A 24,910-nucleotide genomic window follows, 5' to 3' on the forward strand; every position below is an offset into this window, starting at 1 on the left:
AATTCAATCAGAAACAATGGTGAAATATCCAGGACTCTCAATTACAATTCAACGCTGTTTTATTTTATGGAAAACCTGGGCTTATTGTTATGCATTATTGATGCTAATTAAAGGAGTGTTCTCAGCGGAATTACTGTTCAGCTTTAAGGCATATTAAATTTGACCTCTTAAAAGGTTGCGGTTTCGAATACTGAATTAATTACATTTTCATTTCAATGCATATTTACTTTATTTCCCGGTCAGTACAAAATGGCATTCTAAATTTAAGTTTTCCATTTTTGTTCTTTTCTTTCCCCCACTTCAATTAATGATTAGAATTATGTGTCATTATTTTAAAGACTGATAATTTAATTTGCAAAGAATTTTTAAAAAGGTGTTTTTTTTATTTACATATTATAAATTTGTTTGCTTTCGAATACCGTCAGACCGATATCAAATTTATTCCAAGAATTTCTGCTGGATGCGTTTCGGATGGCCCAAAGATGACATGAATGTCTTGGGACGTAGATGGTTTAGCTCCGAGGGTCATCAAACCCTTAAATCATCAGCTCTTATACGATGGGAAGACTTTCTTCTCTTTCCCAGTGACTGATTGCAGAGTCTGGGCTAATGTCGTCTAATCACATTACCCTGGGCGCGTGGTATGCAAATCAGACCTAATAGGCTTTCTGCTGATTGGCTGAGGGACCGCCTTAGGGAGCATGGATAAAAGGTGGAAAGAAGATGGGCTCAGATTCAATTAGATGTGACAATAATGGATGGCTTAAAAGGCGCTGTTATATGCAACCAGGCAAAAATGACCAAACGCTTAGGGGAGTATTAATTTATAATTTGAGACGCGATATTGGCAATTCAGCAATGCTATCCCTACACGGTCCATCTAACTGAAGCACTAACCGAAGATCAGGGGGAAAATATCATAGTTTAGACACCCACGTAAAAAAAAAACACACACAGAAAGCGGTTTCTTTTGTTTAACTGCCAACACAATCGAATCAGATCCATTTTAGTATTGTTTATTAAAGAGATTTTCCCCTTTGTTTCTGAAAATCTTTGTTTCCCAAAACATTAATGAGTTCAAGAAGACCTTTTAGCGATCATTTAATTGTTATCATGGAAATCGAACGTGTACACCACATATACACTGCAATAAGAACACAACAAATTGTAATTCATAATTTTCTGGTATGAAAAGTGTGGTATTAATGTTAAAAGAAGTATTTCGAGAAAACGTGATTTTACATATTAGTTTTGTATTTTAAAATAAGGCCGATATACTTTTTTGAAAAAGGTCAGTTGAGTAAAAAAAAAAAAAATGAAAACGAAATGTAATAAGATCGGCAGGTCGTTTAACTATGTGCTTAAAATATATCCTTCGTCAAGAGGTTGAAGACCTGTGAGACACACCTCGAAATATAAAACTAAGCCCATCTTCTTTTTTCCATCTTTATTCCTACAGACTGCAATAAAACAGACAAGAAAATGCAGGTACACCTATTATAAAATCGGCTCGTGAAATTTATTCATGTTGATAAATTTTGTAAACCCCCAGACCCATCCTTGGTAACGATCGTCTAAAAAATAAATATTTAATCAGCGATAAGAGAAGATGCATATCTTAACCAAACAGTCAATTTGCAAGCTCAATCAACTCCCGGTTAACCCACCGGTTCAATTTTAACTGCAAAATTAATTTGATTTTTATATTAACTTGGCGAGGCAAATTGATGCATTTGAGACTTAAACCAAGGCGAATTCACCTGATTTTAAATGATGTATTGTTTTCGTAGTAGTACATGTATATGAGGTAACATTAGTTTACTGTAGTTATAGCCTAGATTCGAGGAATTGTTTTGGGATTCGATTTTCTGTAAAAAAAAATATATAATTACAAAAGGGTTTGACCTTTTAAGCAAGAGATCTTTCTTCTCAATACTTCCCACAAGCATAATTACAAACATCTTTAATTTTATGTCACGTCTTGCCAACGGCAGATCCGGGAGGGGGAGGGGGGGGGGAACGGCGGCCATGCCCCCCCAAAAAAAAAAAACCCCAATTTTTTTTTCAAGTGATGTCGCAAAAAAGGCAGCCACTGCGTACACCACCGTCTTTTGCTGAAACAAAATTGGTTACAGTGATCAGAAATTACCTCAGATTGCACAACAAAGCATCTAGAATTCAAACATTTTCCGGGGCCCTTAAAAGCGGGCCCGAACCCCACGCAGTAAATTTTTGAATCAACTTTTTTGGGGGAACACAATTTTTTTTGGCCCCCACCAAAAAAACAAAAAAAAATGTGTTCTGGATCCGCCCTTACGTCTTGCTTGCTTGGGCAAACGTCTAAACTACTGCACGAGCAAGGGGAGGTCGTGGGTTCGAGTCCCACAAGAGCCCACAGAAAGATCGATCTATACCAAAACTATACAGGGTGACTAAAAATATGCAACCCTCAAACATTACCTTTTAAACAAAAAGAGATCGGTGGATTTTTAAGTTTGGGGTATCAGATTAAATCTGAGAGCTCTTTCTTTCAAATATTGAAAAAATCATGAAAATAGCACTTTGGGTTGCTGAGAAAATGCCAATCATGTAAAAGTGGTCATTTTTCATCATGTACACAAAAAATTACCACAGTAAGGGATTTTCAGTATACCTTGTGCGTGTCCTAATCCTTACAAACAACACGGCACATAATATGACAAGAGTACAAATGAATTTGATTTATTTTCCCACCTGAACAGGTATATCTCATCCTTTTTAGTCCTGTTTTAAACCCTTTCAGCATCATAAATATGTCAAAATACTAAAGAAATTGCACAAACTAATGAAGGATACTTGCACAGTAGGCTTACAGTAAAATGGTTCAGTGTTTGAAGTACTTGTGCATATGCCGTGATGAAAATGACTAATTTTACATAATTGGCATTTTCAGCAACCCAAAGTACTATTTTCATAATTTGTTTTCAGTATTTGAACGAAAAAGCTCTCAGCTTTAATCTGATACCCAAAACATAAAAACCCACAGATCCCCCTTTTAAGGCAAATGTTTTAAGGTTGCATTTTTTTGGGTCACCCTGTATGCGCTAGTAATTGAAGGCGACTTTATACCGTCCCGACTGCACGCTTTCCAATCATCTGTTAAAATTATTCTTTCTGTCATATTTCCTGGTGAACTGAACACACGATTGGTTCGCACTGTAGATCCATTTTAATATTTGTCTGACCGGGGCTACAGTCAAGGCCGGCAAGTTGACCTGGTGTATTGTAAAGATGAATGCTTGCCGAGTAGATACAGGCAAAGATTTTAATGGTAAAGGTGTAGTTAAAGGGGCACTGCGTCCTGAATGAAATCCCCGAAAAATATTTGCTTTGGATAGTTTACTTATCCTATTTCAAACATCTGCTGGTTAAAATGAAACCAACCTAATGTCTTACCGCTCCCGAGAAAAGACGGGGGAGGGGGGGGGGGGAACGGTTGTTTACATCGGACGTAAAGGAGTACGCATACGTTTTTCCTGTCGTTTTCATTCAATGTTCGATACAATTGCGTGTGTCACATAAATTACACACAGCGCCAACGCACGAATGTGGTTTCTTAAACATCCGCAAAGGGCTACAAACTTTACGGCTGGAATCACAACTAGCATGAACAGCCCCATTTTCTGGAGTCGCAAAAGTGGACCCCGAAATTCGTTCTCGCACGTAGGCCTATACAAGAATAACACACAAACGCCCAGTTTTTAAAGGATGGTTCTGTGGATGTTTATATCCTATTTTTAAAAGTTCTTTTCGATCAACATCATTTCGTTCAAACGCGTTTTGAAGCCCAATTAGGCGTATTCCAGGACGCAGTGTCCCTTTTTATGCATGTCTGATGAGATATCAAAATAAGGAACTTAAGCCAAGAAGAGATCATAATACATTTAAATATTACATTTCACATATATGGCGCTATTCAAATTGTAACTTTCATTTAAAATGTTGTAAATGTTATGTGTCTATAGACTGCACGCATGATTGTGGAATAAACATCGTCCCCCGCGAAAGGAATTGAAAATTAAATTTAAAGGAATGATTCAGCACAAATTTAGGTTTGATATACCGTTATTTTGCACTTGTGGTTTCAGTACGTCCTGCAGCTTAATTTTAAAAAAAACCACTATAAATATATAAATTGACCTCAAATAAGACGAAAAACGATTATATTCAGCAGTTAGTGAAACGAGCACAGACTAGACGTTCTAATTTTCCACTGCATGGTGACGTCATCCCAACTCGGACTTTATTAATAACAAATCGAGCCCGCGCGTGAAAATAAAGAGCACAAACGAATCGGGTCGTTCAAGCCAGAATGAAAATATTTGAACTTCATACGCGCGCCAGTAGTGGCATAGACGCCTATAAACCTCCATCTATTTGCTCCATGCTACAGACCACTGGTCACAACGATGGATATATCATTATTATTAGACAGAAATCTATGTCATCACTCATTGCACTGCGTATATTTTTCTTCTTCACTGGCCAAGGGTCAACATCATTTAGTTTCTTTACCACTGATATAAATAGTTGGGATTTTTTTTTTTTTACTGTAGAGTATATCAGCGTATTACGGAGTTGTGATATCATGGCGGCTGGCTATGAGCCAGAATACAATGTTAATGTTCTTTATTGTTAATTTATGATGTGGCTTTCGGCCAGAATATAGCCCACAGAAGTCTTTCGACCTCTTAGCAGAGGGCACTTTGTATTCATTCACACTTATACATTTATTTCCTTTTAATAGCAAAAATGAAGAATCCAAGTATTAGTTGAGATATAAACGCCAGAAAAGGCGGCAAAACCTAAAAAGCACAGCTGGTTTCAGGCATTGCACAAAACAAGCGACAGAACAATAATTATATTTCTAAGCATTGATTAAACGGAGTTATGAGTAACGAGCTTCGAGTAAGATCGCCCACAAAGTTCGAAGGGCAGAAACACATAGACTATACAGGGTGAGAAAAAAAAGGAAAAACCCAAATGGCAGGACCAATTGTTTAATGAAGTTCTGCATGTTGCACTTTCAAAATCTAGGATGTGAAAGCCCAATTAATAAGCTTTCTTTTAGTACAACAATCATTCAAATATCTCATGTACTTTTTAAGTTACGGAATTTTGAACACAAACACCGTTTTAAAGTTCTGTCCACGGATAACAAAAATAGGTAAGTGTTTTTTTCACTCAGCAAAACGAAAACAATTCACATAGGGATGTATATGTGATTTGTTTTCGTTTTGCTGAAAGAACACTTACTTTTTTGTGACCTGTGGACAGAACTTTAAAACAGTGTTTGTGTTTAAAATTCTGTAACTTGAAAAGTGCATGAGTGATTTGAATGATTCTTTTACTAAAAGAAAGCTTATGAAATCGGGCTTTGATATCCTAGATTTGAAAGTGTTACATGCAGAACTTCATTAAAATATGGTCCTGGCATTTGGGTTTCCCTTTTTTCGACTCACCGGCCTGTATTACATAAGGAACTCATAATAAGAAAAATTACAGATATGGAAGTATGACGAAACCCCGGAATATTCCACATAAAATCCATGGAATCAGGGACTTAAACACAATTCACAATGATGGCCCACATAGCATTCGAGAAATTAATATTAGCATGTTGCGCCTCGTTTTTGATTAAAAAATTGCCGACTAATTACAAGTCGCCCGGCATGATGACAACCGTAAATTCTTCAGTGTCATATGTGACGGAGCACAGTTAGAATCAACGACATTTGAAGATAGACACTGTCTTTTTTAAAAATATAATTCCGCATAGAAATAGCCAGGTCCGCCACTATGCAATCGGCATTCATCAAGCTGTAAACGGACGCAATATAAACCACACAGACATAAATATCTTGACCAGGAAGATTCCGTCAGCAACCTATTCATAATATTAAGTGACGGAGTGGTTAACCATTTAAAAATTCATGGCGACTCTGGAACGAGGTCAGTTTGAGTCCGTTCGTCCGTGACATAGACACGTTTGACTGCGTAATATGCCGACAAAAATAGCATAACAAGGAATTCTGTGTCCGGCTATACTACACAAACTGGATTCGATAAAAGAAAAATCCAAACAAAATAGAAAACAAAAATCTGTGACGAAAACATCTCTCCTACCATGAAAGGTCGACGATCACGCACAGTTTAAAGGGGCATTACGGCCGGAAATCCCCGAAAGTTTTATGCTTTGGATTTACTTTTCAAAGTTCTGGTTGAGAAACACGCAAAAAACTCCGGTTGTTTACATCGGACGCGGCGAACATTTTGTGGCATACACGTATATATTTAATACACACAGCACCAATCACTGATCTCCATTTTAGTAAGACTACTGGAGATCAATGGCACCAATACTCAAATGTTGTTTCTCGCACGTCCGCAGAATGCAATGCACTGTGCGGCAGGATTCACAACTAGCACTCAACAGCTCGATTGTTGAGAGTCAAAATGTTGACCCCCGAAATTCATTTTCGCAAGGTTCTCGCAAGAATAACACAAATTACGCCCAGTGTTTAAAAGGATGGTTGTTTGGACGTTCATATATGCTATTTTTAAATGCTCTTTATAACATCATTTCGTTCAAAACGCGCATTGGGCGCATTGTAGGACGTATAATTTCCCTTTAAAGTTTGTATGCGGACGTTGGAGTCCTTTTAGATGTTTTTGATTTGCTGGTTCACCATTTTATCATGCTTCGTAATGCCCTTTTATACTTATACAGTTGCTGTACAAGATGACCGACTTTTCTCCACAGAGGCAAATTTTGAACGATTTCACACGTGGGAATGCGCCTCATTTGATTTCAATCGTTCTGGGAAAATGGGTATCGTGCTGAGTCAAGCGATGCTTGTGAGGAAGCGAGGAAGATGGGCAAGGATAGAAAATAAATGTCTAGAAAAGCTGGTTTACAAAAAAAAATAAAAAATCACTGAATAATTCGCATTTATGGTGTTGATCCAATAGAAATCGGTCAATTGAAAAACAAAAGGTCGTATAATGCACATCTTAACCTTTTTTCTCCATATTTTCATCACTAATTATCATTTAAAAATTACAAAATTATGGCGAAGAAAAGGCGGACCGCTCTTCATAATCTAAACGTCGATAAGTGCCTGCACACGCCGCCACTTTAAATTTCAAATCCTCAATTTAGTCGGGGCATATCTGTGACTGAAATAACGCCAAGCTTGAGGCCGGCCGCAGATTGGCACTTTAATTAGAGCTATGCAGGGAAATTGCGCTCTGCATCTAAGCACTTTAGGTCTGTGTCAATGCGCCATTGTCAACAGAAACGGTTTCTATTTCACTCAATATCACCCGAGACCCCTAGTCCTGCAATCAATTCATACCCCCCCCCGCCTCACTGATAAATCCGAATGCGATATTTCTCTGAATTGTATTACTCAATAAAGAGCGGGTATTGTATTTCCATTTTCACCCCAGCCGTCTCAGCACGTGTAGTTCACGACACAGGTCGCACTGCTGGTTTTTGATTGTCTTCAACTATACGGAGAATTTTAAAACCCGGGATACGATTTTGTGAAAACAAGAACGCGAAAGCGGTGAGAGGTATAATCAAAATCTCGTTTTTAATGATATTGATGAAAAATTACAAAACGGCAAAAATGAACCTTTTTCTTTTCAATCCCTGGTAAGACAAAATCTGAAAAACCAGGTTCAAACTCTGAACAATTCTCTTTGTTTTATTTGTTGAAATAAAACTAGAATCAATTGAAAACATTCAAAGGGTTTACTAATAAACAAACTGCTTTCTATAAACCCGCCTTTCCTAAATATTTACCTAACTGCTAAACCCCATACACCAATTGCAGAAGCTTATTATAGCAAAGGTTTGGGGTGGACCAAAGGACAAACAAACAGTCAGAGTAACTGACAAACCGACGACATTATAAAGAGGCATTTTATTCCCGGTCGTCAGTTTTTTTGGGGGTCTATTCTGATCATCTCCTCGGAGTGTCCTCTTCAGATGGATCTCATCCGTGGTTAAAATCGAAGGAGGCGAGAGAACTGCTCGGATTGATCGTCCGGACGGAGGCAAGGGCAGCCCGGCCAGCATGTCCCGCTCCCAGAGAATCATCGAGTTACGTTCCCGTCATATCGGGTAACCGAATAAACCAGGTAGTGATAGAATTAATACCCCATCGCATCCACTACGTCCGGCGTATATAGCCCCAGCCACGGCACACACACACGGATTAGACAATCGGTTACCATAGTAACAGTGGAGTCCACTCGCGCGATGCTAAGAGCTTCAAAATGGCAATTTATCTCCGGTTCGTGAGGCTCCTCTTTTTTCCCCCTTTCTTGTCTCTCGGACAGAAACCAGGAAACGAGAGCGCACGGAATTTCTCAACCCACGCAATCTAAGCAGACGATCGATCGATGACTTCTGAGAGGCGAGGTCATCGCTGGTCCCGCCATGCAATAAGCCTATACGAGGTGTGGTACAAGGCACCAGCGAAACAAAATGCCATTTTTATTATCATCTCCAACGAGATCCGGTTTAGATGAGTTTTTGACGATATCAACGACCACTTCACGTCAATTCGACCAGCAAATTGTTATGTCTATATACTTCAGTTCTCATAGGAACTGACTAAGCCACAATAAAATAAGAGAAAAAGGCAATTGCGATATTTATAACAATGACTGTATTTTGACAATAATACCCAGAGGCAAAGCAAATAGTTACTCACTATGATTAGTCACTCCCCTGGGATCCGAGGTTGAGCACAAAGGAAGAAACGATCAATAGAGGGCATTAGACTAAGAGTAAGACATTCACCGATGTGTTCAAGCTCCAATGACAAAATTTATGAATAAGTATATAGCAGTTTTTAAATAACTTTTTAATGTGCTTGACGACAATTGAATGAAGTTTAATCTTTAATTTCCGTCTGCGTTTGACAAACAAGAACTGGGAGATGCATGAAAACAAACCCAAAACGTCTGAAGATAAGAACTATCTTCATTCACATAAAGGGTATTAAGGGGCGATATGAAATTATGAGCTAAGTGAATATTAATTAATATGCAAGAAATATCTAAGAAAGTTAAGGTTTACCGGTACCTTTCGAGAAAAAAAATCCTCTTTTATAAGGACTCCATTGAGATAGTAGTCCCCCCTTTTATACGGTCAAACAAAATTGAGATGGGGAAATGAATGAAATACCAATTAAGATCGCAGAATGATAAATTGGGATCTCTCCAACTCGACCAATAACAAGGAGCTCTCTCATAATCCTTGCTCTGTCTGAGTGTTAGTTTTACCCTAGCTGGTCTTTTCTCCATAGCCGGCTAACCATTAACCATCTTGGTTTGGTCATCACTCTGCAATCATCCATGATTCAACCTAGATCGTCTGGCGCTCGCTTATTGAGATTTGATTAAGAAAAAGAAAAAAAAGGTCATTCCTATCAATCAGAAATGGCCGATCTATAGTCACCGCCCTTTGTTTGTTTGTCATATTGTGCAAAGCAGATGGTAATATACGAGGATTAAATTCCCACTAGATTTCCTTTAGATAACGTGGAAAACTCTCTCAAAGTAGTATATTATTAAAAGCAGCGATATATAAATTAAAGTTATAAATATTTAGATTTTTTAACTGCCCATACAATCAATTTAATGGGATGAATGAGACAATTTAGTTGAGGTGTATAACGTCCATAATTTGCAAAAGCAGTTACATCATAGATTTAGCTGCATCGTGTCGAGTAAATATGAAACTTAAAGGAAAATGTGAAGAAAAGACTAACAAAAGAAAGAGACAGACTGAAATCAAATCCGAATGTATAAAGACATATTGATTCATCTTTATTATAAATATTTCATCATCTGCAATTTCTGACTCCAGTCTTTGATGAGTAAATATAAATAATTTCTCATACCTCAAGAGGGCGAAAATAATACACTCGATCCGACTAGAGCATGAAACGAAATGTTTAGTGTGAAGTTTTTTTCATTCAAAATGGTTAGAGTTTCCACTATCTGGTTATGATTTTTATTTTTGAGACTCTTTCAATGTAAAATCAAAGTTTTGTTTCACTCTAAATCGCTTGGTGCTTACTTCAGTGGATGATTGAGTATAATTTCTTGTCTTTGTGAATAAGAGAGATAATGTGATATCGATTTGCATAGGACATATTTTGCCGTTAGATAATGAAATCAAACAAAGCTCGACTGACTAATGCTTTTTTAAAAATAAAAAAGTCAATCAACCCTCATCGTTTCACTATTCAAAATTATTGAATTCATTCAGACAAAATCAATATACAGCTGTATATATTGACTTGCAAACAACATAAGCCAAGAATCATGGAACACAAAGTGATAAAAAAATATTGCAAAATGAAAAGGGCTCCACGGATAACATTGTAACCGTCGTTAAAAATGGCGTCCGTTGCATATAAAATTGGTTAGTGAGCATGCGCAGTAAGTTGAATATTTTACCGGCGAACAAAAATGCATAAAATGAAGACTCTAAAATTAATGATTAAACAAAAATTCAAAATTGCAAACCAAACAAAAAGTGTACCCTTGATCTAAATATAGTCCTACTGAACACAAAAGAAACCAGATGAACAACGCCCCCGCGGATGTAGTTAATATTTTTTCATGTTAATAAGATAATTGTTTTATTCAATTATTCTTTTAAGAAAAGAAAACGATTGTGCTCGAGTCAAAACCAGTAGCGAGCAAAGCAAAATGATTGCTTCCCAAAAATGCAAGGCGATTTTTTTGGGTTAAATTCCCCGTCAGGCATTCAAGGACATTATGAGCGAAACTCCACTCAGAAAAATCCATCCAAGAGTTGACATTTATGGAGCAAAATAAACAATCCGGTCTGGCTGTTATCTTTTGAGATCATTTACGCGCGCTATAAATTATGAAGCGTGCGCGCGGGAAAGCAAAGGCGGGGGAAAAAAATACACCAACCCGGCAGTCAACGCAGCGTGAAATGAAGCACAATATAATGCGGCAGCGATGATGTGAAATGTGCAACTCAATTGACACTCTAGGGGCTTTGAGTTTTGAACCTTCGGAGCGATGCGAGGTGACAAGGGTGAGAATTTACGTCGAAGTGCGACTGGTGATTAGAGGCCGATTTTCCCGGCGAGTAAACTGTACACAAGCGGCCGCGGGATCATATTTTTTTCACGGTGGTCATGATACCTACACCTATTATATAAATCAAGAAGGCAATTAAATACTCTTCAAGGTATTTAAGCAGTGTGATACTTCAAATTTCTACGAAGAAAGTAAAATGTAATAAGACAGTAACCTTAATACAGTACAGGGCGAGTAAAAAAACCTCCGCATCCCAAATGGCAGGACCAATTTTTGAATGAAGTTTTGCTCTTTCAAATCAAGGAAAATTATGAATGCCCAGTCAACCCTAACTCCCTAGGGGGTGTGCAAAATCATATTGAAATTGGAGGATTCAGGACTGTTAGGGTAGCTTTACTTTAGTACAAGAATCATTCAGATCACTCATGTACTTTTAAAGTTACGGAATCTTGAACACAAACACCGTTTTAAAGTTCACTCAGCAAAACGAATAAAATTCACATGCATCCCTATGAGAATTGTTTTCGTTTTGCTGGAAGGAACACTTATTTTTGTGTGATCCGTGGAATGAACTTTAAAACGGTGTTTGTCTTCAAAATTCCGTTACTTGAAAAGTACATGGATGATCTGAATGATTCTTGGACTAAAAGAAAGCTTAATGACTGGGCTTTCATATCATAGATTATGAAAGTGCTACAGGCAAAACTTTATTCAAAAATTGGTCCTACCATTTGGGATGCGTTTTTTTGTTCTCACTCACCCTGTACATATGGAAAATCAGATAAAGGGAAAAAAACCTTCAACTCGTTCCTGTCATAATTTCCAATACACGCCAGACGATCTCATAATGTAGGACGCAATAAATAAGCGACCCTGCAAAGGTCGGTTTTGATTCCCAATAAAAAAAAACTCCGATGGTCAAATCTAATCACGTCCGCTTGTTGTTTTCGAGAGGGCGATGCAAACGACGGCCAAATGACGTCATAATGACGTCAATGCGATTATCATCAATATTCATGAGTGACAAAACCCCTTGTGCGCTAGGATTTGTGACCGGAGAATGAAAAACACCAAGACAGACACGTCAACAGTGAAGGGTTCATCGGATGTCCCCCCCCCCCCCCCCGAAGTGAATAGTTTGAAGGAAATTATTTTCGCAAACAGCATTCAATTTGTTTTGTCCAACTCTGTGAAATACACAATGGCATTTCATCCTCCACACAAAGCTCTGGATTTTCAGGAATAAACTCATAATTATTCGATGGCATAAAGGATGCCATTATGCTAATAATACACAGACTTCCGACAACGCCTGTAATATAAGCGTAGAGATCGCTCATCCATTCCCTGTAATAAAATGCAATTAAAAATCAAGGTTGTTTTCCTTCCAGGTCTGTAGACCAAACAAAAAAAGCCAACAGCTAAAGTTGAGCTAGAAATGCCGCTTTGTTAATGTTGGAGATCCTTTTTATCATTTTACACACTGGAGTTCCGCGTAGACTGGCTATGATGCGCTATGCAATTTTTTTTTAGGCTTTTGGGGGAATTCTAAATTTTGACGTGGATCTCGCAATAATATTAAGATATTACTGGGAAGGATTGTAGACTTTAGTGCATATTTCCGGGTTAAACGAATACAATGAAATAATTCCACCGCTTTGATTTAGGGTTGCAATGTTGTTAGTGTGATACTTGGACGGGTGGGATCGGGGTGGGCGTGCGGATATCAGGGTATATGGGGAGGGGAGAAAGGAGGAGTAGAAATGAACGGGAAAAGTGGGTACGTCGGTATCTGCTTGCAAGACTTTCCCCCCCTTCATTTCCCCACTTTTTGTCTTGATTTTTTCTAAAAACAAAAAGAGGAGAAAAAAACTGTTTTCTAAAAACATAAAGATGAAAACACCCCCTGGATCAAAGACACTAAACATTTCTTACAACACATTTCGAATTTTTTTTACTCAAAAAGTAAAATAGTAAATATAGTTCACTTTTTTATCCCTTATGTTTTTCCCGAGTCATCGGCTTTTAAAATCCCCGGACGTTGGGGCATCCTTTGAACGAGGGCGAATAAACAAAATAAGGAAATCGGGACAAGGAAATTCCAACCCTCGATGCAACAAAAAAAAATTCTTTTCAATACTTCCTCTCCTGGAAATGGAGGAATAATAAATTCCTATCCATTATCGGGATTAGTTTTTTTTTCGCAATATATCAAAAGTCAGTCTGGGGATTTCACACATGAATAAGTGACAATAAACAGACACAAATATGTTCCTATTATATACATACAGCATAGTGCAGCCCAGACACAGTGTCTGCAGTGCCTATAGATTCGATTGGTGCATAATTCACATGAAGGCACCGTGTGATTGTTAATAACTTAGCAGATTAATTAATTAATTTATTTATTCATTTATAAGTTATTAAATTTACATGTTAATTTACAATTTAGCAATACTTGGTAATTGCACAAAGCGAATGAACACTGCAAAGGCGAGAAAGTTCGGAAGGTAAATATTCTGGCAACCCAGTCTGCAAGCTTGGCTGGGGGGGGGGGGGGGGGGAAGTAGGGCACACAAACAAACCAACAAGCTAGCTGACTGAAAGACACACACACACACACAGACATGTTTGTTTATGGTGTAAATCGAGGATTTTCTTTTGTTCCTCTTCCCTTTTCCTTTGTTTGTACTAACTTTTTCACAACAGCTCTCATTGGTTTTGAACACGTTTTCTAACCGAGGAGTCCTCGATTCAGTTTCTGTCCTCGATTTATCGATTGGATACACCGTGCCCTCAGGAGACATGCACACAATAGGGAATAAAACATTGTATACATCTCCACAGGGCAATTTCTATAGATGAATACATCTCCACAAGGTTTTCACGAAATAGATATATGGATTTTACTCAAAAACTAGGAATTTTCAAGGTGGGTTGATCCATCGCAAATGATGGAAGAATTTTAGAAAAGGGATATTAAGTCCAAATTTCAGCCAAGGAAATTAATTCTGGTTAAAATAGGAGCATTTTGAAACTACACTTTCAAACTTGAAAACTTTACTACACGAGAACAAAGAAATGTCTCCACAAGGATACAAATTTCAGTAAGCTCGATGGTGTTGCACGTCCTCGATTTACACCATAAATACGCGCATACACACGTAGCTGCTTCAGGTTTTGGCATTCAACTGAACTCGCATATTGCATATTACAAAATAGCCGAGTAATCTTTCTTCACAGCGAAATGCACTTTATAATATTGACCCCATGACCTCATTTTTTTTGCCCGAAGTAGACACAATAGCCCGAAAAAGGGTTTACGCCCTTATTTCTTCACCCCAAATGTCAGCTGAATAGCTTATACAATCAAAGCTACGGCTGAGTTGATTTGCACGGTCTGGGACAGAATACACTACAATTCCTCAAAGTCATCGTCAATTCAGAAAAACCAAACAAAACACAAAAACCTTTTTTAAATTGCCCATCCATGCAGTAACTTTATAGCTGGAATATTTTCTACGAACTTCCCTAAAGGACCCTTTCCCTATTTATAGATTAAACCAAATAGTTTTGAAAACGGACACAAAGTTGCCTCGGCTGGATCCACAAACAATAACACTTCCTTGGATAAATAAGAGAAGCTGTTTTTGTGATAACACCGACGTAAAAGAACTTGACTCTTTAATATCAATTCCACCTGACTCATTGTTCAGACTAATAAAGAATGACAAATAGACACTACTTTTTCATTTTCGGGCGATCAAATCAAAGGGGGCCGGAGAACCATGAGGAACAAAAAATTCACTTTGAAATTGGCGATTGGTGACCACTCAAACCCTCTGTCAATAGTGACCCCCCCCCCCATGAAATGAATGATTGTCGGTTGCTTTCCACAACCAGCGAATTTAAGTTAGGCATTGCTATAAGCTGCTGTAAACAGCTTCTACCCTGCGAACAGATTCTCAAGAAAATGCAAAACTTCCCCCCCCCCTAAAAAAATCAATAAATACTTGGATTATGCCAAACCAGTTCATTCAGATTTGTGATTCATTATCATTGACGGCCTATTTAGTACTTTTGCTTTATTTCTTTTTTTCCAGATGATTTTTGTGAAAATATTTACATTATTTAAGTAGAGAGCGTATTATGTACACTGTACAGTGTCGCTGCATCACAAGGGCACACTGGATTTGAACTCGATGTCGCCGTTGTTATTGCCCACCCATTGGTTACGTTGTGGAGGTTCCGAGAGTTTTAGCTTTTGCTGGAGGTCAAGGGTCAAGATCTCCTCGTCCTCGGGCTCAAAGTCGTCGGGGTAGTCTCTGTGACAATGACAAGAAAGATGACAAATGACCAAAAAGGGTGGCAAATGACAAATATAGTCACAATTGACAAAAATGGTGACAAACGACAGAAACTGCGACAAATTCCATATAATTAAGACAAATTACATAAAATTGCGACGAATGACCAAAAAAGTGAAAACTGACACACTTGATGAAAAATTACACAAAATTTAATTAAGGTTTGGAACAGAATTATATGTATTGCAATGAGAACACATCAGATGGCATTAGCTACTTATACAATTTTCCCTTGTATATGATAAAATATTGACCCATCAAATAGGGCTGGTACACTGGCTTTATGAATAATTATGTTCAGAGCTGCTTGTTATTCGTCATGAATATGTATGTATCACCATTATGTATATTTTTTGACGGATTGAAAGTCAGCACTTCTCAAACACCTCCAGGGCTGTTAGTTTCTCATTCGTATTACATCTCTGATCATGAATATGCATGAGGTATTGCAGTCAATGCCACTTACATATTCAGAACTGTTAATTTCTCATGAATATGTACATATCTCATTTATAAATTTGCATGAGGTATCGCAGTCATATGCAGAACAGTTAATTTCTCATGAATACGTATGTCTCATATAAATATGCATGAGGTATTGCAGTCATTGCCCAGAACAGTTAATTTCTCATGAATATGTACATATCTCATCATAAATATTCATGAGGTATTGCAGTCAATGCCACTTACACATCTTCAGGACTGTTAGGTTCCTGCTGTCCTTCCTGAGCTCCTTCTTCCGCTACTAACAACTCATACTCCTCAGCGGCGTATTTCTCCCAATCCGTGGGTTCCGGTTCCTCATTCTCCGCGTCCTAGAGAGAAACGAACCAAGGGAAGACAGTTAAGACACGCCTAGATGATGACAAGCAATCATGGTAAGGTATCTAGCCCAGGGACACAATCAAGTGTACCGTGATGGCATTTGACGAACATAGAGAGCAACACTGAAATCTAACACACTCTGGACTGGCATGACAGGTTCCCATTCTAAACCTGGATGTGAAGCAATTGTTGTAAAGAACCTTGCTCAAGAACACAACACAGTCCAAAGGCGAATTCAACCACAAATTCTTGAGGCTCTAATCACAAGAATGCTGAATCCTTAACTATTAACCATAACTCCCCAGGCCTTTTTGCTAGGATGAAGCCTCAATCCTGCAAAATCCTCCAATTGGCCTCATGGAAAAATATCATATAGCCTCAATCCTGCAAAGTCCTCCATTATTTCTTGAATATGGTCCGTGGAGGGGTGACCACTGCCTGAATCCTGCAAAATCCAGCGGCAGTGACTGTCAATATGTTGAGGCTTGGCCACTGCCATCCTGGAGCAGTGCGGAGGATTCAAGCATAATCCAGGCCTATATTTATGCATGGCTGAGCAAAAACAACAAAAGGTCCGGCCCAAGACCTTGACAAAGTGCATCCTAGGAAAGCAGTAACGCACGTTTGCCATGTAACCTCAATCCTCCAAATTTCTCCACTTTGGCAAAGAGGATTTTGAAGGATTCAGGGCGGTTAGGATTAAATAGCTCCATATCATTGACAAAATAACAACCCTACACTTGTTTTGCTTATTTCAATTCCTTGAAACTGTCTCCTTTCAAAGTCACTCACTCATCCGACTGAAGGAAAGCTCTGAATTTCCATAAATTCTATTACTTTGAGATTCTTCAGGGGGTAAATTATTTAAAGCCGTCTTACTCTGTTACAGGCAAAGGGGTCTCGCTGCTCATGCTCCAGGTATTTCTCCAGATTGAACAGCGTGTCGTAGAAGATGTAAGCCAACTTGCATTGCTTGAGGTCACGCAGGGAGATCCGATCGGGCCGTTGGGGTTTGACTAGATCTAGAAGCTGGAGAGGAACAAGATTTGACCAAAATAGATAAGAAAGGATGAAATAATCTCTCATTTGACAAGATCCAGAAGCTATGGACAGAAAGATGGGAGAATTATTAGAAATGATGATAATAAAGTGAGAAGGAAATGTTAATTTTGAAAGTAGAAACAAGATGATGGAATAATGTTAATTTGACAAGATCTGGGAAACTTGGGCATTTCCAGTGTTTGTTGGGGGTATCTGTAAGAACAGTTGATCTGAAAACCTGAGAGTGTGCCGGGCGAGTTTAGGTGGTTGGAAAATGTGAACACAATAACCAGGGCAAAGTTTGTCAAATGATTTGAAAACTAACAACAAAATTTTGAATTGAATTTGAGAGATGACTGGTAACCAGTGACCCTGTGGCCCCGGTTCGAATCCTTGCCTGGGCCAATATGTGGATTGGGTGTTCAGTCCCTGCCTGATTCCGTGGGTTTTCCCTAAAATATCATTCTGGGGTTTCCCTCCCACAACTAAAACTGTAATTTCCTTTCACATCTTCTGCCAAGGGACCCCACTGGAGATAAGTCGAGAGACTTTCGTGGGCTATCCCGGCCAATTGCGGAAATAATTACAAACAAACCACTGCAGTTGATAGGAAAATGGAGTAATATGACAGTATTTGGGCTGGTTGCCAGTTAGTCTTGCTGCAGTATTCTGGAATATTTCTGCAGCAAGAAGACCTCCTTTGCATTCATCGTTACTGAAGAACAACAACAAATAACTCCTGGAAGACAGCTGCTGAATGCAATCAGTTGACCGATAACATCCAAACAATAACTCACCTGACACAGATAATCTTGCGATAAGCCTTGTGAGGACTTGTGATAAGCCTTGTGAGGAGTCTTGTGAGGACTTGTGATACGCCTTGTGAGGACTTGTGATAAGCCTTGTGAGGAGTCTTGTGAGGACTTGCGATAAGCCTTGTGAGGACTTGTGATTAGCCTTGTGGGGAGTCTTGTGAGGACTTGTGATACGCCTTGTGAGGACTTGTGATAAGCCTTGTGAGGAGTCTTGTGAGGACTTGTGATAAGCCTTGTGTGCAATATTTCTGCAGCAAGAAGACCTGTGCATTCCTTGTTACTGAAGAACAACAATAAATAACTCCTGGAAGGCAGCTGCTGAATGCAATCAGTTGACAGATGACATCCAAACAATAACTCACCTGACACAGACAATCTTGGAATGGTAGAGTCTCGATTCCTAGCGCTTCCATCTTATTAATCTGCTCTTCGTAGAAGTATTCCAGTTCATACATGGAGAGGTAACCGTCCCCGTCCATATCCATACACCGAAACCAGTACTCAATGCTGAAAACATTCAAAGTGGAATAGGATGATTGCATTTCACGAAAACTGGTTCATACACATATACCTTTATCATGCTGCCACCATTGCAGTCATGTTCCCTGTATCCAATAACAGTACTGAATGTTAATGTTTTTTGTGCAAAAAGGAACCAGACTATTTTTTCCTTCCAGCCTCGCTTTGGTTACGTTCATTTGAATGTGAAAAATTCAAGATGACCGCAACATGATAATGGTCTGTTGAGGGGGTTCTCGTGCATGGAGTCGACAGGGAAAAAAAAATAATCCATGGTACATATCAATCAAATCTAAGAAGCTAGAAAACTAAGCTAGGGACCCATCTGGGCCCAATTTTGTGGCTCTGCTTACTGTAAAACAAATCCCTGCTTACTGTGGCAGAAAATTCTGTGCTTACGGTAAGCGTATTTTACAGGTTAGCGAGAAATGTTGGCCTCTGCGCATGCGTACATCCCGTAACTAAGGATTCTGTGCCTACAGGGTTAGCACAGAATTTTTCTGCTAGCATTGTTTAGTGCAAAGTGATGATCATAAGCACGGAATTCTGGGGTTAGCAGAGCCCTGAAATGGGCCCTGCTTGTATGGAGGTTTAAGTGTGGGGGAGTCAGGTTGGCGTAGCTGTACTTTCCTCACCTTCCACCGCTGTGACCCGGGTTTGAATCCCCCCTGGGCCAATATGTGGCAAGCAACTTATGATGAACAGTGACAAACGAATGCTTATGATGACTTGTGTTCGACTTGTGATCGACTTGTGATTGACTTGTGATGACTTGTGATTGACTTATGGTGACTTACGATGACTTGTGATTGACTTATGATGACTTGTGATTGATTTATGATGATTTGTGTTTGACTGATGATGACTTGTGATTTACTTATGATGACTTGTGATTGACTTATGATTGACTTGAGATTGACTTATGATAGCTTGTTATTGACTTATGACGACTTGAGATTGACTTATGATGACTTGTGACTGACTTATGGTGACTTATGATTGACTTATGGTGACTTGTGATTGACTTATGGTGACTTGTGATCGACTTATGATGACTTGTGACGGACTCAACGTCATCTCAAGATATAACCACTGACCTCATTGGAGTCTTCTTGTCCTCTTCTGACAAGAGAAACGCAACAAACTCAGCATAGCTCATCCTGCCTTCCCTAACAGACTCAGGACTAGATGAGAAATAGAAAAAACAAGTCAGGTGTGTTTACAAACACAAATGCCCCGCAACGGTGACAGTTCCCATGACATAACACCACTCTTTTAACATCAACTTACATGTACCTTGGTCACATGGAACATTAATTGACAGCATTAGTGTCTTCTGTAGGTTTTATATGAATTAATCCCTAATCCCTATAATCTCAGAATAAATACATGATTTCTATTGTTTTAGCCACTGTGAACTTGACCCTTGACCTTTTGGCCCCAAATTCAATAGGCTTCTTAGGATTACCAAGAACAATCCACAAACCAAATTTGAAGTTCACATGTAAAGTATTTCTTAAGTTATCGCGCTGACAAGATTTCTATTGTTTTAGCCACTGTGAACTTGACCCTTGACCTTTTGGCCCCAAATGCAATAGGCTTCTTAGGATTGCCAAGAACAATCCACAAACCAAATTTGAAGTTCACATGTTAATTATTTCTCAAGTTATCGCGCTGACAAGATTTCTATTGTTTTAGCCACTGTGAACTTGACCTTAGGCCTTTTGGCCCCAAATGCAAAAGGCTTCTTAGGATTGCCAAGAACAATCCACAAACCAAATTTGAAGTTAATATGTTAATTATTTCTCAAGTTATCGCGCTGACATGATTTCTATTGTTTTAGCCACTGTGAACTTGACCTTTGGCCTTTTGGCCCCAAATGCAAAAGGCCTCTTAGGATTACCAAGAACAATCCACAAACCAAATTTGAAGTTCATATGTTAAGTATTTCTCAAGTTATCGTGCTGACAAGATTTCTATTGTTTTAGCCACTGTGAACTTGACCTTTGGCCTTTTGGCCCCAAATGCAAAAGGCTTCTTAGGATTACCAAGAACAATCCACAAACCAAATTTGAAGTTCATATGTTAAGTATTTCTCAAGTTATCGCGCTGACAAGATTTCTATTGTTTTAGCCACTGTGAACTTGACCTTTGGCCTTTTGGCCCCAAATGCAAAAGGCTTCTTAGGATTACCAAGAACAATCCACAAACCAAATTTGAAGTTCATATGTTAAGTATTTCTCAAGTTATCGCGCTGAAAGGATTTGTCCGGACACACACACCCACCCACCCACCCAGACTTGTTTCACATACCTAGTGTGGACTTTCCTTTCTTTTCGTGTAGTTAAGGAACACCAGTGGAAAAACTCATTTTTCTCAAACTGTGAAAACTCTTACAACCCAATTTTTTTTCAATGATTCCCTTTAGTGTTTCTCTTCATTCTGCTACAAATAAACCTAACCCAAAAATGCCTCTAAACCTGTTTTCCAGAAATGGGGAAACACTGTGTGGACGTGGGCAAGTCCACACTTCGTCGCTGCTACCTACATTATGTGGACGTCTTTTGTTCGGAAGTCCACACTGCGTATGTAAGACAAGCTCACCCACCCACCCACCCACGGAAGGACGAGGCGGAAACAGTACGCCCCTTCGGCTTCGCTGCGGGGTATAAAAATACACTAAATTATTTTAAAAAAACCTCATGTTATCAGAATTAAGGCCAGTTCATACCTCACACAAATGCAAATACAAAGTGAGTTTGACGTCAGAAAAAAATTTGTTGCAAAGTTTGCCGGAGGTGATATGGCTTCAACTTTTGCAAATTCGCAGCGCGGAAAAACTTGGCATGACGTCACAAATTCGCAGTCGCGCCGAGTACGAACTGGCCTTTACTGTCAATTTCTCAGATGTAAGGCCTTAAAAAATGTTCAATTAAACAATCTTTTAATTTCGCATCGTGTTATTCCCTTAAAAAAAACTATGAACTGGTCTTTACTGTTCATTTCTCAGATGTAAGGCTGTGAAAAATGTTCAATTAAACAATCGTTTTATTTCACATCGTGTTATTCCCTTAAATTTTTACCTAAAATTTTCTAGGCCAGAATTTCTGAAACTTAAACAAATTTGCTTGATTTACCTGAGTACTGCACCAGGGGAAAATATCCTGTCAATGATCCTGGAAGAAAGAGCTGGGGAAAAGAAAAAGAAGAGAAATTTATCAAAGCAAACTGACAAACTTGAAAATGTTTAACCCTGCGCCAACCCTGCGTCAACCCTGAGATTGATTTCACCCCGGGTTGAAACCAACCCTGCTCCACACCAGGGTTGAGATTTTCAACCCGGGTTGAAACTCTCGTCAGGGTTCAAAACAGTAGAAACCGACTGAAATAAGCTCGGTTTGCACAAAACAAATGTAAAATGATGCGAGGTTGAACGTGGGGTTGAAAAATAGATAAACTCAACTCGGGGCAATAGGGTTCACCCAGGGTTGAATTCAACCTGGGTTGAGAAGCTCTAGTGTGAAAAGGCCTTAATATAATTTTTGAAAAGGAAAATAGAAGTAAGCCACATACTAGAGTTTTTCCATTTGTTAAAAATACCAGCAAACTCAAAAGTTGTTAATCTAAAGCAGTTAGTCTACAGTAAGTCCTAAGACAATGCTTATCAATTTCACAGGATTTTAAATTCCAAGTCCTTCAAAATGAACGCCCCAGAAGACTGCAATACTGCCCTCTATCGTCAACTTGGTGACAACTGTTACTGAACTTCAGCATCCATGCATATATCATGAAGATTTAGATTGAACCATTTAGATGGATGGGGATATTAAGAAGATGGAAGGAGTTACCGTGATCGTTGTGTCTACTAAGATCCTTCTTGTCAATGAACAAGTCATGATCGGTGTCCAACTCCCAAAACTTGCAGTAGACGACGTAGAAATGCTCGTAGGAGAAGTAATCCAAGATCTGATTGATGTCATCCTCCTCCTCAAGAAGTGCTACAACCTGAGGAGAAAAGATTGGTGGAATTGAAGAGAAATATTCTCAATAGCCATTTGGTGATTAACATTTTTTTGGGACTAACGTTTTTTGGAAACTCTTCTAGTCCACGAGTAAACTTGCCGGGATAAACCATCCTCAATCCTACAAAATCCTACAAAATCCTCCACACCTCCGTGTGGGTTTTGAAGGATGTTGGAGGGTTAAGGCCTGAGCAATTGAAAATTCTACTAAGCGTCCAAGATACAAAAAAGTTGCTTACCGATAACAAGTTACTTTTCCTGAGTTCAGGTAGCGTGATCCTACCGTTCCACGTTCTGTTGACGCAGTAAAATATTCTAGCTATCACCTGGGGAATGATGACAAGAACAAAACTAAGTAAGCTTTTCCATTTATGCACATTCACAATAATAAAGGCTAAAACAAATGGAAGATCCTTATTTGGCAAATTTCAACAGCAACTTAACTGTCCACCATTAAAGGGAACATACAACATTTGCAGACATCAAAATACCAAATTATTACGGAATGCCTTACTGGACTGTTAGAGAATGACAGTCTAAAGCATCCTGTAAAAAAAATGGCACCTGGTGTGCTGACATTTTTATGAAAAGTGGTATTTTTTATCAATTTCCAATGCTGGTCAGCGTTGGAAAAAACTGGCTTTTTAAAAATACTGGCCCCAATTTACCATATTTAGTTAGTCCGCATTTTGTTTCCAATCGATTACACATCTATGAATGGGTACAAGCCAACTAGACTGGTTCCCTGACCTTATAATTCCCCAACATACATATAAATTGCTCCGTTTCATCTTAAGTGGGGTCATGGAACCAGACTACAAGAACATGATAGCTTTTCTTGGTTTTTCCAGCAAGTACGAGCACAAAACTTGAAACAAGTCAGTGTAACAATATTTGCTGTCAAATACTAACCCCCAAATCCAGCAATTTCTGAAAATAACAGCAAAAGCAAATGTTGTATATTCCCTTTAAGCCCCTGTATATCTTTTTTAGTCAGTCTGCAATCTTCAATCTCCTGAATAGCCCAAACTCTTGAGCAGTTTTGGGCAGTACAATACTTAACAGACTCCATACAATGATAAAACAGGTAACATAAAATGAGTGCACAAAATCATGATAAATTTTTAAATCGAAATTGGATTAAAAAAAAAAAAAACACGGATTGTCCAATGTACAATCACTGTCCTTGTGAAACAAGACAACTGAATAAAATAAATCTATATTAAAAACCTGTCACCAAAGTACAAATCAAGAGTATAATCCTGGCATACTGAATCCTATCTGATGGACTCCAATGATCTCCACACATCTGTTTACATCATCAGTCCTATTACACTAATGGAAATGTGTGACTTGATGTCATTACCATGTGTGCAATACCTTATGGATGATAATTCTCCATCCAGACAACAGAGCTTTGCCATACGGATTTAAATTTCTACATTTTTTTTTTTTTTTTGGAACTCACTCCCAAAACCTTTTTGACTCTCCTGAGGTGGTTAACCTCACGTCTTTTTGTAACTACATCAATCAAGAGACGCGCGTCAAATGTGTGAGGTCAAAGGTCATGAGGTTAACTGCTGTCTGACCTCTTGACCTCTAACCCGGTTGACTGGGTATCCGATCCATTAGTGACACACACCCTGTCTGTCTTGTTTCCAACAATGCAGGATTGTTTGAAAAATAGGCTCGGAACGCAAGAAGCTGTTTGTAAAGTATGCGAGATTAACCCTGTGACCTCTGACCCGCACAGCTGCATTATGGGGGTTAGAGGGCCGCGTCTAATCCATCATGGTACGTGCTGCACCCTCAATGTGATAGAGGAGGTTATCGCGAGAAGACTATTTTGAAACTCTGCCTTTGTAAAAGTACACGTGTAAGAAAGAGACAAACTGTTTTGAAAAAAAAAACACCCCAAAACCATGTGGATGTCCATTGCTGGGAGTGGAGTTCCGACATACACTTTTTACTCATCAAGACTTATTTCTCTAATTTCTTAGAAATCACCAAGCCTTATTTGAATATTGTTTAATAGGGGAGTCAGGTTGGCCTAGCGGTACTTTCCGCGCCTTCCACCGCTGTGACCCAGGTTCCAATCCCGCCTGGGCCAATACTGTACTGATTCTGTGGGTTTTCCTCAGAATATTCTTCTGGGGTTTCCTCCCACCTCTAAAACTTTAAT

The 24,910-nt window shown here is 38.8% G+C and overlaps 1 protein-coding gene across 2 annotated transcripts in view; it reads right to left on the bottom strand.

The window, feature by feature from the left end:
- Nucleotides 1-14,616: 14,616 nt before the first annotated feature.
- LOC119723624 (serine/threonine-protein phosphatase 2A regulatory subunit B'' subunit beta-like) overlaps nt 14,617-24,910 on the bottom strand; it is a 42,143-nt gene continuing 31,849 nt past the window's right edge. The window contains exons 7-14 of one of the 2 annotated variants that reach the window (XM_038194368.1): nt 22,968-23,054; nt 22,555-22,711; nt 21,844-21,895; nt 19,804-19,890; nt 18,550-18,694; nt 17,211-17,360; nt 16,197-16,321; nt 14,617-15,464 (exon numbers count right to left, since the gene is read on the bottom strand). In XM_038194368.1, the coding sequence (XP_038050296.1) occupies nt 15,314-15,464; nt 16,197-16,321; nt 17,211-17,360; nt 18,550-18,694; nt 19,804-19,890; nt 21,844-21,895; nt 22,555-22,711; nt 22,968-23,054 (954 nt within the window). In that variant the 3' untranslated portion in view covers nt 14,617-15,313. The remainder of the gene's footprint in view (nt 15,465-16,196; nt 16,322-17,210; nt 17,361-18,549; nt 18,695-19,803; nt 19,891-21,843; nt 21,896-22,554; nt 22,712-22,967; nt 23,055-24,910) is intronic. The other variant, XM_038194369.1, reaches the window with a different exon arrangement.

This window comes from Patiria miniata, unplaced genomic scaffold (genome assembly GCF_015706575.1).
Source record: "Patiria miniata isolate m_02_andy unplaced genomic scaffold, ASM1570657v1 HiC_scaffold_17, whole genome shotgun sequence".
In the NCBI taxonomy this organism is placed as follows: domain Eukaryota; kingdom Metazoa; phylum Echinodermata; class Asteroidea; order Valvatida; family Asterinidae; genus Patiria; species Patiria miniata.